The following is a 17,652-nucleotide window of genomic DNA, read 5'->3' on the forward strand; positions in this document are numbered from 1 at the left end:
GAACATTTACACACCCACGCTGGGAGTACTATGAATTGGCATTTCTAATTAGATCTTGCTGTTCGCGGGTGCGCGCAATTGTGCAATGTATGAGAATTTAATGATGCGAGTTTGCTTTTGCAAACCCTCACCTAACTGGATTGAGTCCTATGAGTTGAGTGTTGACTTCCTGTAACCAAGCAACAAGTTAACCTTTCAAAGCACAAAACTTATAGTAAGTAATTCTGAGCAAGTGGCAGAGCTACTCTAGGTATTTAAGTGAGAAAAGCACTTACCTCTTCCCCTGTAGCTTCTAATACTCCATCTCCTCTCTGAGACCATCTCTTCTCAATGTCCCTAGCTCTGAGACCTTCCCTCACAAATCCAATGTCAGAGAGGAGCTCCGTGAACTGTCTCTTCAGACTAGCTATTTCCTGTAAGATAAAACGTACAAGGTAACCACTAACCATAAGAACCTGCTGTCAAGGTGAAACTTGAGTGCGCTAGAATATACAAGATTCAAAACACATCTGTAGAAATTTGGTAAAAGTGGTCTGTGGTGACCAGCAATAGTTGGCAACAAGAAAATATAGCAATATTTTGATTACTTAGAGATTCTGATCCAAATTGACATAATAGCAGCAAATAGTTACTGCAGAATTGTCAGCTGCACATTCATGCTGCAACTCTCTCTTGTTCACAACATCCCAAAGGTGGTCTATTAGATTGAGATTTGGTGACTACAGATTCCAATTGGTACTAAGGGTCCTAATTTGTGCCAAGAAAACATTCTTTGCACCATTACACCAACGCAATCCTGACCCAATAACACAAAAAAAGCTGGAACATTGCATTCATGTAGTTTAAGACAAATTGTGACCCTACTACCTACAAGGAGCATCAGAAATGAAGACTTCAGACCAGGTGATATTTTTCCAACCTATAACTGTCCGGTTTTGGTGATCCTATGCACACAGAAGCTTCCGTTTCTTTTCTTTTTTTTCTTTTAAAGATTTTTATTTATTGAAGTGTAAAATACACAGACATAGCAAGGAACAATTGTACGATCATTAAGGACAGCGATAATTACAAACAATGGTGTGATACATGGTATACACAGAGTCATCAAGACAACGGAGTAATGAATCAATAGACTCCATCATACAGAAGTCCATTACAATACAGATTAAGATGACATATCAGGGTTGTTAAAACCGCAAAGAATAGGTCTCCCTCACCCACACCTCCGGCACAAAAGAAGCTAGCTTCCGTTTCGTGTTCTTAGCAGATAAAAATGGAACCTGATATATGACGTATTGCGAGTTCAGATTTGTTCTACTGCATACCAATATTATACTGCACGGTTATTTCAGATACTGTTGCCTTACACACATCTTGAACCAGGCTGACAAAGTCTTCATTGACTGCTTTGATAAATAAGGTGATATCGCCCACAGAACAGTCATTCACTGGAAGTTTTTGCTTTGCACACCATTCTTTGTAGAGGTTGTTGTACACAAATATCCCACAAAATCAAAAGTATCTGAGATACACAAACTGTACAAAGTCACAGAGATTATATTTCGTTCCCATGTACAGTATATATGATTTTAAGTGTTGCATTGCTGGTCGCTGTCATGATTGGCTGAGCTATATTTACCAACAAACAAGATTATGTAAAATATATATATATTATTTATTAATGTGTTGAGGATAAGTGAGCTTGCTATGGTGAGTGCTGGGTTTTCTGTTTGTATGTATTTGAGTGATGTGGTCATGGGCTACATGCACCCCACCCTATGAGTGGTAAGTGCATTTGTGTACCCCGCTTCAGGGGTGGCGAGTGCCAAGGTTATGTGCACCCCACCCTATGAGTGGGGAGTGCACTTGTGTGCCCCGCTTCTGGAGTGGCGAGTGCTGTGGTTTTTTATGTGTGTATATATTGTGGGGTTAATCTATGGTTAACTCTTATTAACTGTGACCACTAGCTTTTTCATGCACCCCTATGTAGACTCAATTATCCTGAACCTGTCTCAGCTGTTTCTTAGTAATCTATTAGCCAGTGTCAGGTGACTAGTGTACCTTTAAAAGCCATAAGGTGTGTGGCAGGTGCACAATAAACCTAGCAGGAATATGATGTGTGAGACAGGTGCCAGGTTTTAAGACTCTAATAGTGTAGGACCTGCATGAAGCTGGGGTTCCTTGGCGATCGGTTTGCAGGCTTCTGTGCATTGGCCAATTCACTAACTAAACCCCCATCATTTATTTATTTATTAATGTGTTGAGGGTAAGTGAGCTTGCTATGGTGAGTGCTGTGGTCATGGGCTACATGCACCCCACCCCATGAGTGGTAAGTGTGCATTTGTGTACCCCGCTTCTGGGGTGGCGAGCTTGATAAATCTGGGCCACAGCCTGTAACATGGCAGTTAGGAGCTGGTTGGCTGGTGCTTTATTTCCATCCACTTCATCTCCATCCAAGGCTTTGTAAATAGACCCCATTGTTTGGTATGTGAGTTTTCAATAAGAAATCCTTTTAAAGCAGTGCGACTTTATAGGAGAGTTTACGTACCTGAAGTACTCTTGAAGACAAGAAATTGTCCCGGCAATACTGGTATCCCGCCCGCGAGTTCTCTCTTGTGATTGTGCTCCAGCCCTAGGTAGATGGAAAAAAAAAAATCACATCTTTACTATATGACCACAAAACAATTTTTTTTATTAGTTTTACATTAAAAACACTGTATAGGTATGGAATTTGTGGTTTTATTTTTGAAGGTATCATTAATAAAAAAGATTTATATATATATAAAAAAAAAAAAAAAAAAAAAAAAGAGATTAATGGTAGACTTACCATGGTTAAATCTCTTTCTGCGAGGTACACTGGATTCCACAGGGAATACATCGGGGTGTAGAGTTGGATCTTGATCCGAGGCACCAACAGGCTAAAGCTTTGCCTGTTTCCAGGATGCATTCATGGCCTCTTCTATAACACCGCCTCCAGGCACTGGAGCTCAGTTTCATAAACCAGTCCAATGCAGTAGCAGGTAAAAGAGACGGTAGATGTTAGTCACACGACAGGAGAAGGGACTAGCGGCTAATGCCATACAAACCCAAAGAAGCTAAGTGCGTCAGGGTGGGTGCCCTGTGAAATCCAGTGTACCTCGCAGAAAGAGATTTAACCATGGTAAGTCTACCATAAATCTCCTTTTCTGCAGTGGGGTACACTGGGATTCCACAGGAAATACATCGGGGATGTCCTAAAGCAGTTCCTCATGGTAGGGGAAGCACCGTAGCGGGCACAAGAACCCGGCGTCCAAAGGAAGCATCCTAGGAGGCGGAAGTATCAAAAGGCATAGAACTTGATGAACGTGTTCACTGAGGACCACGTAGCCGCCTTGCACAATTGTTCAGCGGACACGCCTCGGCGGGCCGCCCAAGAAGGTCCAACAGACCGAGTAGAATGGGCTTTAACAGCAGCAGGAGCTGGGAGTCCAGCCTGTGCATAGGCTTGTGCAATCACCATTCTAATCCATCTGGTCAAGGTTTGCTTATTCACAGGCCAGCCACGTTTGTGAAAACCAAAAAGTACAAAAAGGGTATCTGACCTCCTGAGGGAGGCAGTCCTCTCTACGGAAATACGGAGAGCCCGTACCATATCCAAAAACCGCTCTTTGGAGGACAAACCAGAAGAGATAAAGGCCGGAACCACAATCTCTTGGTTAAGATGGAAAGATGATAACACATTAGGTAAGACAACCAGGGCGAGTTAGAAGAACTGCCCGGTCACGGTAAAAAATCAGAAAGGGTGGATGACAGGACAAAGCGCCTAAGTCCGACACCCTCCCAGCAGAGGCAATAGCTAGTAAAAACACGAACTTAAGTGTAAGACATTAAAGATCCACAGACTCAAAAGGTTCAAATGGAGACTCTTGCAGGGCATTTAAGACAACCGACAGATCCCATGGAGCCACAGGCGGGACATAGGGAGGCTGAATCCGTAAAACACCCCGAGTGAAAGTATGAATGTCAGGAATAGATGCAATTTTCCTCTGAAACCACACAGACAAACCATGAGGGAGTCCAGATGAGGGCCTAAATCTAGGCCTTGTTGTAGAAAAGCCAAAAGCCTAGAAGTTCTGAACGAATAGGCATCATAATTCTTCGCAACAAACCATGTGAAGTAAGAGTTCCAGACTCTGTAATAAATCCGTGCAAAAGCCAGGTTGCGGGCCTTCAACATAGTTTGAATAACCGCCTCAGAGAATCCCATGGCCCTCAGGAGTGAAGCTTCACGAGCCACGCCGTCAAAGCCAGTCTGGCCAGGCCCGGATAGACACAAGGGCCCTGAACGAGGAGGTCTGGGCATCGAGGAAGTAGAAGAGGATGCGCTATCAATAGACCCTGGAGGTCTGAGAACCAATGCCGTCTGGGCCACGCTGGAGCGACTAGAAGTAGTATTCCTCTTTCTTGCTTGAACTTCCGTAGTACCCTCGGCAGGAGTGACACTGGAGGGAACACGTATGGCAGACAAAAGTTCCATGAAATTGGCAGTGCGTCCACGAACGCTGCTTGAGGATCCCTTGTCCTTGATCCGAAGACTGGAACCTTGTGATTGTATCGAGACGCCATCAGGTCTACATCTGGTAGGCCCCACTTGTCCACTAGGAGTTGAAAGACCTCCGGATGAAGTCTCCACTCTCCGGTGTGAACGACCTGACGACTGAGGACATCTGCTTCCCAGTTGAGGACTCCGGGGATGAACACTGCTGATACTGCTGGCACATGGCGTTCCGCCCAACGGAGGATTTTGGATACTTCCAGCATTGCCATGCAGCTTCGAATGCCGCCTTGATGATTTATGCACGCCACCGTGGTGGCGTTGTCTGATTGTACTTGAACAGGCCTGTTCTGTACTAGAGGCAGGGCCAGTGTAAACGCATTGAACACTGCCCGCAATTCCAGAATGTTTATAGGGAGGAGAGATTCCTCCCTGGTCCACCGACCCTGGAGAGATTGTTGCTCCAACACCGCGCCCCAACCCCGCAGACTGGCATCTGTTGTCATGAGGACCCAGTTGGAGATCCAGAAGGGACGGCCCCTGCTCAACTGTTCATCCTGTAGCCACCAGTTCAGTGACAGACAAACCTCCGGAGTCAAGGAGATCATTTGAGACCTGATCCGATGAGGCAGGCCGTCCCTCTTGGAAAGGATTAACCTCTGCAGAGGGCGGGAATGAAATTGAGCGTACTCCACCATGTCGAAAACCGACACCATGAGGCCTAGTTATTGCATCGCTGAGTGTATCGACACTCTTGGGCGAGAGAGCAAATATCTGACCCTGTCCTGAAGTTTCAGGACTTTCTCTGGAGACAAAAACAATCGTTGGTTGTGTGTGTCCAGTAGTGCCCCCAGGTGCACCATGCTCCGAGCAGGGACAAGGGAGGACTTTTTCCAGTTGATGAGCCACCCGTGGGCTTGTAGGAATTGGACCGTTAGTTCCAGATGACTGAGGAGAACCTCTTGGGAGTTCGCCAGGATCAGCAATTAGTCCAGATACGGCAGGATCCGGATTCCCTGACGGCGGAGAAGAGCCGTCATCATGGCCATGACCTTGGTGAAGATCCGAGGGGCCGTGGCCAAACCAAAAGGCAGTGCCTGGTATTGATAATGTAGGTTACCAATAGCAAACCGCAGATATTGCTGACGCGACATGGCAATAGGTATGTGCAGGTAAGCATCCTGTATGTCCAGGGATACCATATAGTTTTCGGGTTCCATGGCCAGCACTAAAGAGCGCAGAGTTTCCATATGGAATTTGGATACTCTCACAAACTTGTTCAATGATTTGAGGTTGAGTATAGGCCGGAAGGACCCATTTGGCTTCGGAACTAGAAACAGGGTCGAATAGTATCCTCTGCCTCTCTGAGACAGAGGTACCGGCACTACCACTCCTGTATCCAGGAGGGATTGTACAACCAAGTGTAGAGCTTGCGCTTTTAACGGATCCGCAGGGATAACCATTGTGCAAAACTGGCGAGGGGGAAGTCTCTTGAAAGAGATTGCGTACCCGTGAGCGACAACTTCTTGCACCTAGGCGTCCAAAGTGGTCTTTAGGCCTGGGCGAACTGCAGAAGTCAGCCTCCCACCCTGGGGTCCCCGAGGGGGAGGCCCACCCCGTCATTTGGCAGGATTGTCTTGTTTGGAAGCAGGCTGACGGGCGGCCCCGGATTGTTTAGATTTAGGTTTAGTGGTTTTGGAAGCACGAGCCTGTCGCGGATACGCCTGACCCTTTGCTTTCCCTGGAGGTCAAAAGGAATGAAAGGTGGTACTCTTAGCCTTCGGAGCAGAAGGAAGGATTAGTATTTGGGAGACATGCAGTCTTGGCAGTAGCCAATTCAGTTACAAATAGGATGTCTCTCTTAAAAGGGAGCACCTCCAAGGTCTTTTTGGAGTCCAGGTCCACCTTCCAGGACCTCAACCACATAATTCGACGAGCCAGGATAGATGTAGTAGATGCCTTGGTCGCCATTACACAGGCATCAGTGTTCGTCTCCTGAATATAGTGGGAGGCTGTGGTAATATATGACAGATATTGTCTGGCAGTGTCAAAAAAATCCTGAGGCAGCTCATCCTCAATTGCCTGAACCCATGCTTCAATTCCTTTCGCAGCCCAGGAGGCTGCCATAGTGGGTCTATGTACCGCACCAATAAGAGAGTAAATAGACTTCAGGCATCCCCCTTCAGGTTCCTTCAGTGAGGTGACAGTGGTGACAGGCAGAATAGATGACACCACAAGATGGGCGACATGAGAGTCCACCGGTGGTGTAGTTTCCCACTTGTTACTCAACTCTGCAGGGATAAGATAACGAGCTAGTATCTTTTTAGACAGGGAAAATTTCCTTCCTGTCGACAACCAGGATTCCTGACGTATGTCAATTAAGTGGTCAGAATGTGGTAAGACTACCTTAGCAACCTTCTGACGTTTGAACTTACCAGGTTTCTTAGACGCAGTAGTAGGCTCAATGTCATCATTTATTTGAAGAATTAGCTTAATAGCCTCCACTAGGTCAGGATCATCAACCTGGGAGGTAGATTCCTCATCAGAAGCAACTGTATCAGTGTCTGATGGATCAGTATATTCCCCATCCTCATCGGAACAATTATCCAAAATATTAGTGGCCTGTAAGGAACAAATGGCCCTTTTAGATGACCCCTTGGCCCCCCAGAGGGGCGTGGGGTAAACTTTTGTCTAATCAAGGATTGATTTAATTGTTGTAATTTGGTAGACAGAGTATCCGCCCAGGGTGGATTAACTACGGGGACAATATGTGGCTGCAATGGCACTGGAGGTCCCACAGGGGGCGTAAGACGTGTCACAAGTGTACTCAGCATACTTGAGAACGCTGCCCAAGGTGGGTCCTGATTGACCACAGGTGCTGCAGGTTGACTGGGTGTATGGCACTCAGAGCCTGAACCAGCAGCTAAACCTTCCCCCTCAGGTAAATTCGTGGTGCCAGTATTGCAGGATGCAAAAGCATCCACGGATTTCCCGCCCTGTGTGGCAGACATTATAAGGAATGTATCCTTAGGGCGTAACAGTACAATATAGCCAGACAAACACAATACCTGCAAAAAAAAACCTATGTTGTGTGACAGTAAATACAGGACACAAAACATAGGATTTAAGCGGTATGAGGTGACTGAAACACACAGTAAAAATTATACATACACATATATATATATATATATATATATATATATATAAAATCATAAACTGGGCACTCAATAACATTATATATATATACAGGTTGAGTCTCATTGAGTTTTAGCCACTGATTGGTCAGTACTGGGGTCTCCTATGATATGTACTATACAGTGTACAGACAGTGTCAAATCAACAGTTTCGGGGTTGCAGCCCCTTCGTCAGGATCCTGACGAAGGGGCTGCGACCCCAAAACTGTTGATTTCACATCACTGCATTAAGTCACTTTATGCAACAAAAGAAAGTCTCCTAGTGCCGCCTGTATTGGAAATTGTACAACGGAGGTATCGCTCTGAGTCTGGAGGGCACGGGAGCAAGGAATTACCGTTGGGGAGCGGGCGAGTGCCGGGTCATTCGGATATATATATATATATATATATATATATATATATATACACAGGTTGAGTATCCCTTATCCAAAATGCTTGGGACCAGAGGGATTTTGGATATGGGATTTTTCCGTATTTCGGAATAATCGCATACCATAATGAGATATCATGGTGATGGGACATAAATCTAAGCACAGAATACATTTATGTTACATATACACCTTATACACACAGCCTGAAGGTCATTTTAGACAATATTTTTTATAACTTTGTGCATTAAACAAAGTGTGTCTACATTCACACAATTCATTTATGTTTCATATACACCTTATACACACAGCATGAAGGTCATTTAATACAATATTTTTAATAACTTTGTGTATTAAACAAAGTTTGTGTACATTGAGTCATCAGAAAACAAAGGTTTCACTATCTCAGTCTCACTCAAAAAAGTCCGTATTTCGGAATATTTGGATATGGGATACTCCACCTGTATATATATATATATATATATATATATATATATATATATATATACCAATAGCAGAAATCAGAGGCGGCACTCAGAGGCTTTGAAGTCAGTGAAAAACTATATTCGTGAGGTCAACGTTTCGGGGACCACCTGGTCGACCCCTGGCCGATACTATTGGTCGACCAGGGGGGTCCACTAGGCTCTTATGGACCTTGGGCACAGTATAGAAAAGGGGGGCCTTAAGGAATTCTACCTTAAGGGTCTTACAAACTTGTGAAGAAATAATATCCTGCCCCACTGCTGATTCTAAGAGTGAATCCAACTCTTTCTTAAACTCTCGGGTGGGGTCTCCTTGATGTAATCATCAAGATCTTGTATCACTAAGGACCCTCCCTGAACATGAACATGACAAAATCCGAATTGGACACACTCAAGGGACTGTCCCAGAGAAGGGGGTGAGTGATCAACCCTTTGCTCGCCATTGCTTGCAGGCAAAACATGGGGTGGCTAGCATTAGGGCTATATTGATAGACCATGTACCAAGTACCCTTAGGGGGGGCAATAGGGATAGGGCTCTTCTGCAGAGGGAATCACGCTGGATTTTCCAATTGGGAACCCTGTCGACTGGGGGTCTTAATGAGAACCTAGGAATTCAGTGTTTCCTTTAGATACTTAAATAATAGTTTTATTATAACTTTAGAAAATATAAAGATCTTAGGTATGTCTTTATTATTCAGTAATTATGTGGATAGATGTGGGCCCCGGGGGTTAACATACTTCACCAGATAGGATTTGCTATATTTACTGTATATGTGATTTGTTTGATTAGTGTTTATATCTTTTGTCATTTTTTGTTTTCTTTATTGTTTATTTCAGGTTGCTATGGTGACACCTGCGACGCGGCACGACGCTCAGCGGTGGCTGGACACACGAGTATGCATCCCCCCTGAGAGGCGGGCGGCAGGACTGTGCACTGACGTCTCCGGGGGTTTCCATGGAGACTGATTGGCGGCGCGGCCTGCAACTGACGTCAGTAGGAGGCGACGCGGCGGGTGTCCGGATCCACGAGCGGGCGTTCGGCGCCGTTGAACAGGTGAGTATAATTGTTTCACTACATCTTGTATCTGTCTATGTGTATTTATACTGGTTATGTAACTCACTTTTGGCTAGTTAGGCCCTGAGGACGGGGGGTATCCCCGAAACATGTCAGAATAAACTAACCATATTTCTTCACCTACAAGTCTGCCTGAGTGCCGCCTGCTTCCACTATCTATCTATCTATCTATATATATCTATCTATATATATCTATATATATATATATATATATATATATGGGGCCCTGACGCACCTAGCCCCTCAGGGTACAGAATATAGCAATATGTGATACAGAAGAATGGATTTCCACACAGCAGCTACAGGCACAATCAGTCACATGTACAATGCAGAAGTTATTACATATAAACAATAAAACTGCACGGGACTAGTGATTTACATATAAATATGTATGAGTATAGATATAACAATGCACAGTAGACACTGGATGTATACCACAGAATACTTGTACCAAATATTCAGATAGCAGTACACTTGTTCTTAACTAACACTCTCTAAAATGACATGTAGAATACTTAAGTGCCTGTAAATGCACAGCGCTGATGAGACAGGCGGCTTTACAGAGGAGACAGAGCCCTGCAGTCCCGGAGATCAGCCCAGCTAGTAGTGAAGATAGCGCCAAAATCTGTCAGGGAGTGAGGGAGAGTGAAATGCAGCTCCAGGGTGGGAACACCAGCAGTAGATAGCGCCCAGAGCCGGGGAAGGGGCTACTGTTCAGCGCCTTATCCCCTGTGCTGGTCCTCACCACTGGGTACTGTGGAGCCTATATCAAATGGATTTTAGTAAATCCGACCTGTGCTCCCTTGCCCTGTGCAGTAAAGTGTCCACGCCAGCGGCGTGGTCCGTCTCCTGGGACCGCAACCGGAACGCGATTAACCGGCGGGTCCCACCTGGGGACACTTACCTACTCCCTGATGTGCAGCCACGCGATCCTGGAGAGCGTCGGTGGTGGTGTGCCTGGTGACCGGTGCACTTCTGCTGAAAGTACCCGGGAACCCGGCTGCGGGAGTATGCAGTGCTGCTGGGGTGGTGATGGAGCCGCAGCACAGAATGTCAGACTGACATAAATAGTGCTGCGGCCCTTGAAGTCTTCTTAAAAAACTCTTTTCAGGGCTGCCAAGTGCAGCCCCACCTGTTAGTGAACTGCACTGCTGGCACCAACTTACAAACTGAGCTCCAGTGCCTGGAGGCGGGTTTATAGAGGAGGCGGTGCAATGCATCCTGGGAACAGTCCAAGCTTTAGCCTGTTTTAGCCTTCTACACCCCGATGTATTCCCTGTGGAATCTCAGTGTACCCCGCTGCAGAAATATAGGTATTTCTCAAGTGTGGTATAAAAAGTGGACGCTCAAAATGCCAGCTTGGACACAATTCGGCAATGGTATTTTACATTCACTTTGAATAAAGCCCTAGTCCTCACCCTAAAATCGTCTGACATTATGTCTTTTGACTTTTACAATGTCGACAGGTGTTGATTAATAGGTTGACAGTATAGAGACTAGAGATGAGCGGTTTCGGTTTTACTTGGATTTACTCGGTTTTCAAAACGGCATCTTATTGGCTCACGTATGTCTCGTGTTTTGGATAGCCAATAAGGTGCCGTTTTGAGATCCAAGTAAATCCGAGTAACACCCGAACCCGCTCATCTCTAATATAGACAGTCAAAAGGTTGACACTAGATGGTCGACAGTGTCAAATGGTAGTTATATTTTTTTGTTTTGTTATTTTAACTCTAATCTTTTCCCCTGGTGACTTACCCTCATCATGGTGCCTAACCCTAACTCACCTCCTGGTGCCTATCCCTAACCATCCCTTCTGCAGCCTAACCCTAACCCTGCCCTTCTGCAGCCCGGTGCCTAACCGTAAAAACAATGAAATACCATGTGTAAATCATTTTCACTTTGACTTTTGGACCCTGTCGACCTAAGGTCATGTCAACAATTTAACTGTCAACCTTCTGACCCAGTCGACTTATTGACTGTCGACCTATTGACTGTCTATCTTCCATCCGGAAACCAGTGTCGACATGGTCGACATTTAACATGGTGACATCCACATTCTGTCCATATCAACATTCTGAATGGAGACATCATGACTGCATACCTATTCTTACAGCTAGAAGTACGTCATATGTTAAATTTTGCCATGGAATGCAAGTGACTGTTGCCCAACGCCTGATATCTAACCAACCAGACATTTCTACTGTTTATGATGGCCAAGTCTGGGGCTCTTCCTGCGATCATAAATATCAGGCCTATGTGGTTCCCCTCCCTGAGGTTACAGTGTACCTGTAGGCAGCTTGTTTTACCTTATACGCCTGGAGAAGAGCCAAATGATCACTGTTTGCTACGGCGAATTCTTGCTTTTTCTTGTTTGCCTCCTCCTTTTTATCCCAAGGACACACCTATAAAATCAATGAAAGCTATTTAATAGATGCACAAATACAGATGTGTAAAAACACACTGGCTGGTTGCTTTCACTGAACATTACATTAACAATTGCAACTTTCTTTAATGGGTAAATAGCCTCATTGGCCTGGTTGACTCCATCTGTTTAAAGGGCACCACTCCTATAATAGGTAGTGCAGTCATTTTTCATCTACAGTTGACTTTGTATCTTCCCACATAGTTGCCTTGCCTAAATAAGCATCTGTACAGCAGTAAAGCACTATAACAAGTCATACTCCTGTCAAGAGACACATATATAGTGATCAACACTACATTTTTCTCTTTAATGGAGTATGTTTTTGCACCATAATACTCACAAAGGGATTCTTAAATGCCAGGCTGGCAGCAATGGTGAGAGCGGGATCCAGACAGCGAAAGATGGCCCCAAACAGCATCAGCTTCCCAATCCTCACATCCACTGGCAGGGAAGCCAAATGATACCCAAGTGGGGTGAGCTTTTCCTGCTTTGTAAGCGCACCAAGATCCTGAAGACGTAACATGGAGGCATGAAGGGAGTCCACTCCGGGGGGCTCAATCAGCCGGGACAAGACCGTTTCCAGGCGACACTCAGAAAACATCTCTAAAATTTTTATTCTAGTGGTAAAGAAAAGATTGTTATATCCATTTTCATGTTTCCATTTTTCATCAAAACAGATTTTTACCGAAAAAGGGTTAAAAAAAAAAAAAAGTTCACATCCACTGAAATGCTTTACTGAAGCAAAACAGATGTCATTTAATCATAGTGAGCCACTAAAACCAGTGGAATACCATGATTAAAATCCATCATTTACTTATTTCCTAAAAATCCATAATTAACTTCTATAAATAAAGGATTCTGCATCGAGCCACTACTGTGTAAAGATAAAAGCTCATGAGAGCTTACCCGGGGGGCTCCCCATTACAGCTACTTCTCTGTGGCAGCGTTAAAATGTCCACAATACCGCTTATTAAGCAATCTCTTCTAATATGGAAAATGGTGCACTCGGTGATGCGGGGCCATGGCGTTGACCCGGACACCCCACTGGATAACACATATGGGTTACCGGAACTGTGTCATCTTCAGGTCCGAGAAGTTTGGGGGAGATGGGGAGTATCATCTTTGGGCCAGTTATATAGTGATGGGATTCTTAACTCATTCCAACAACTTCAGCGTGCACACAACATTCCCTCAAGGTTCTTTTTTCAATTCCTACAGTTGAGACATGCGCTGGCAGCCCAGTTTCCAAATGGCCCTCCAGTCCTGGCTGACTCCCCGGTTAAAACAATGCTGCAAACGATAGACTCGGGACACTTAGTCTCTAGGATATATGGTCGTATCCTGCAAATGCACCACAATGACCCTCTCGCGGCTCTTCGGGGTAGATGGGAATCAGATGTGGGAACGCTATCGGATGATGCATGGAATACTGCTATGGGAGCTCATCGGATCTCCACTTCCTCTGTTAGATACCAGCAAATACAACTGTACAGTCTACACAGGGTGTATATGACCCCGGTGAGGTTAGCGCATATCGGGGGCGCTCATAGCTCGCAATGCCCTAGATGTGGAGCCGTGGATGCAGATTTCTGGCACTTACTGTGGTTGTGCCCTGGCGTGTCTGTGTTTTGGACGGCGGTTATACGTATCCTGTGTGACACAGGTATTCCCTCCTTCGTATGTACTCCTGCGCTTTGTGCACTGCTGATTGTGGACGAGGAAGCTTTAGACCCACCTAGTAGGCGATATGTTATTAATTTATGCGCTTTAGCTAGGGTTTGTATTGCCCGGCTATGGCTGGCCAATGAGGCCCCGGCGTCTAGGGCGTGGATTTCCCTGGTCAATGAAACAATTGCGCATGAAAAATTTGTGTTTCTGGCTAGGAAGGTGGAGAGGAAATGGTCCACAATATGGGGTAGATGGATGGACTCTAAGTATTACAAAGAGAGATACAGCTAGACCTGTATTCTTCCTTGTGTATCAGTCTGGGATGTTGTGGGAGAGGGGCCCCCCCGCGGCCGGTCTTGCCTTGCTATGATATGCGTACTATAATATGCCAACTCTGCTATGCTTATGAGTTTAAGGGAACTGTTATGTTTAGGATGTGTTGAACTAAGACATCGTTGCTTTGGGATTATACGTTATACGAGTAATAATGTTTACTAGATGCATTATAGACTGCATGCATGTACTGCTGTCTCTACACATGTTGGGTGTGGATAACGTTTGTGTGTTGTTTGTGTGAAATGTTAAAGCAAAATTGAAAAATTTCAATAAAAAGCTATGAATTTAAAAAAAAGCTCATGAGAGCTTATTATGAAGGCTTGTTTTCACTGAGACATAAGCCAAGCGCCCAATCCCAGTGTTATTCTGACACAGAGGAATGGTAGCCAGTAGCTTCACATGTAAAACGCTTCTCCGTGTTAGAAGCCGGCATGTGCGGGGGTGTCTCTGGGACATTGAAAACACTGAATGGGTAACATTCAGTGTTTTGGGCGCACTTAATTATTGGTGTCCCAGGCTTATGTCTAAGTTCGCTAATGGTAGCACCAGCCCTACACTTCATATTTACAAAAACTAAAATTATGCATTATTTATACTATTTTTTTTTTAGATAAGTCCATATATTATGGCTGTACAATAGGAGAATCACATTACAGATATTTTACATACTGAATGATAAGGTAATGAAGGTCTTTCTCAATCAATAGTTCAATATAGTAGGTGACACACACCACACATGATATGAGGAGAGTATTCAAAATATGCTTTACCTTAATTTTCACAGCGTTTGTACAACTGGTACTGAGTGTACCCACAGCAGTAAGAAAAACGATGAGGTGGGGGATGATATACAGGTTGAGTATCCCTTATCCAAAATGCTTGGGACCGGAGGTATTTTGGATATGGGATTTTTCCGTATTTTGGAATAATTGCATACCATAATGAGATATCATGGTGATGGGACCTAAGTCTAAGCACAGAATGCATTTATGTTACATATACACCTTGTACACACAGCCTGAAGGTCATTTTAGCCAATATTTTTTATAATTTTGTGCATCAAACAAAGTGTGTACATTCACACAATTCATTTATGTTTCATATACACCTTATACACACAGCCTGAAGGTCATTGAATACAATATTTTTAATAACTTTGTGTACTAAACATAGTTTGTGTACATTGAGCCATCAAAAAACAAATTTTTCACTATCTCACACTCACTCAAAAAAGTCTGTATTTCGGAATATTCCGTATTTCGGAATATTTGGATATGGGATACTCAACCTGTACCAATAAATTTAGTAGCACTACAACTATCCTCAGTCCCAGGTGTACAAACAAGACAAATCACACTGCAAAACCAGATTTGCACCGTACACAACCTTGAATGTCTCTTCTCTAAAATATCAGTAATGAAGTAGAAAAACAGGTAGGAAGAAACATAAAAAGGAGTACAAAGCAACACCATTTTGTGATATTAAAACCACTAGTTTTCACAGTAGCTTTGCGGACAGCCCTACCAACGGTAGCAAGGAAGACTCAAAAAATTTATTTTTGGGGGGGGGGGGGGGGGGGCCACTTGGCTTTAACGAGAAATATACATTGGTAAGCAATAGATAAATTACAGTATTGTAACAATATAAATGTAAAAGGTGAACTCGGTAATGCATCAATCTGAAATAAAGAAGAGATGTAAGAAGTTGTTCCAACAACTGCCTGCTGGGCATTAGGGTTACCTCAAACAGAGCTGTTCCAGGGGAATTCGATGGATCTCCGGGGGCTGTTGCTCTAGAAGCTGGTGCTTGTAGTGGTGGCTAGTGAAGAGGTGAAAGCAGGCACCAGAGGCCACACGCCCAGCTCTCCCTTTCCGCTGCATGGCATTGGCTTGGGATACCCATGCATCTTCAAGACTCTCCATACTCTTACATGGGTCATATCTAGGACACAGAGGTGCCAATCACTCATTTTGTTGATCCTTTATATAGCACACTGAAGCATTAGGTAGCTAGAGTATTAGAAACTATACTGTTCATTCAAGTACAATTATTGGCACCTGGATGTTGGTACTTCTATAGCACTAAGAGTATATAGTCCCTATCCTCTACAGATCCAAGGTTGCAGTTAGGTTACAAATCAATGATCAGCTGAAAGATTGTTATTAATAATAATAGTAAAATAGGATTTTAATACCTACCGGTAAATCCTTTTCTCCTAGTCCATAGAGGATGCTGGGGACTCCAAAAGGACCATGGGGTATAGACGGGATCCACAGGAGACATGGGCACACTATAAGACTTTTACTGGGTGTGAACTGGCTCCTCCCTCTATGCCCCTCCTCCAGACCTCAGTTATAGGAACTGTGCCCAGGGGAGACGGACATTTCGAGGAAAAGGATTTTTGTTAAACTAAGGGTGAGATACATACCAGCTCACACCACAAACACACCGTACAACTGGAATAGCATGAATACCAGATAACAGTATGAACGAAAAAAACAGCAACAAGCTGAACATAACCGATACACAACCATCGTGTAACCGAAGACAACAACCAACAATACAACTGCAAGTAACAGTACGCACTGGGATGGGCGCCCAGCATCCTCTACGGACTAGGAGAAAAGGATTTACCGGTAGGTATTAAAATCCTATTTTCTCTTACGTCCTAGAGGATGCTGGGGATTCCAAAAGGACCATGGGGTCTATACCAAAGCTCCAGACCGGGCGGGAGAGTGCGGACGACTCTGCAGCACCGAATGAGCAAACATGAGGTCCTCCTCAGCCAGGGTATCAAACTTATAGAATTTAGCAAAAGTGTTTGAACCCGACCACATAGCTGCTCGGCAAAGTTGAAGTGCAGAGACTCCTCGGGCAGCCGCCCAAGATGAGCCCACCTTCCTGCTAGAATGGGCCTTTACTGACTTCGGCAATGGCAACCCAGCCGAAGAATGAGCGTGCTGAATCATATTACAAATCCAGCGTGCAATAGTCTGCTTGGAAGCAGGATTTCCAATCTTGTTGGAAGCATACAGGACAAACAGAGCCTCCGTTTTCCTAACGAGAGCCGTTCTGGCGACATAAATTTTCAAAGCTCTTACGACATCAAGAGATTTTGGGACTGCCACAGCATCCGTAGCCACAGGTACCACGATAGGTTGATTTATGTGAAACGAAGAAACCAACTTCGGCAGAAATTGTTGACGAGTCCTCAATTCTGCTCTGTCCACATGAAAAATCAAATATGGGCTCTTGTGAGACAAAGCCGCCAATTCTGACACTCGTCTGGCAGATGCCAAGGCCAAAAGCATGACCACTTTCCAAGTGAGAAACTTTAACTCAACCTTTCGCAAAGGTTCAAACCAGTGAGAAATAAGAAACTGTAACACCACTTCAAGATCCCACGGTGCCACGGGTGGCACAAATGGAGGATGGATATGCAGCACTCCCTTCACGAAAGTCTGAACTTCAGGAAGGGCGGCCAATTCTTTTTGAAAGAAAATAGATAAAGCCGAAATCTGCACTTTGATGGAACCCAATTTCAGGCCTGCATCCACTCCTGCCTGCAAAAAA

The 17,652-nt window shown here is 44.5% G+C and overlaps 1 protein-coding gene across 3 annotated transcripts in view; it reads right to left on the reverse strand.

The window, feature by feature from the left end:
• Nucleotides 1–17,652, reverse strand: part of DHX57 (DExH-box helicase 57) — a 98,226-nt gene that overhangs the window by 14,090 nt on the left and 66,484 nt on the right. For all 3 annotated transcript variants that reach the window (XM_063918011.1, XM_063918012.1, XM_063918013.1), the window contains exons 16-20: nt 15,820–16,020; nt 12,416–12,692; nt 11,960–12,055; nt 2,549–2,632; nt 276–413 (exon numbers count right to left, since the gene is read on the reverse strand). In XM_063918011.1, coding sequence (XP_063774081.1) covers nt 276–413; nt 2,549–2,632; nt 11,960–12,055; nt 12,416–12,692; nt 15,820–16,020 — 796 coding nt within the window. The remainder of the gene's footprint in view (nt 1–275; nt 414–2,548; nt 2,633–11,959; nt 12,056–12,415; nt 12,693–15,819; nt 16,021–17,652) is intronic.

Source organism: Pseudophryne corroboree, chromosome 4 (genome assembly GCF_028390025.1).
Source record: "Pseudophryne corroboree isolate aPseCor3 chromosome 4, aPseCor3.hap2, whole genome shotgun sequence".
In the NCBI taxonomy this organism is placed as follows: Eukaryota; Metazoa; Chordata; class Amphibia; order Anura; family Myobatrachidae; genus Pseudophryne; species Pseudophryne corroboree.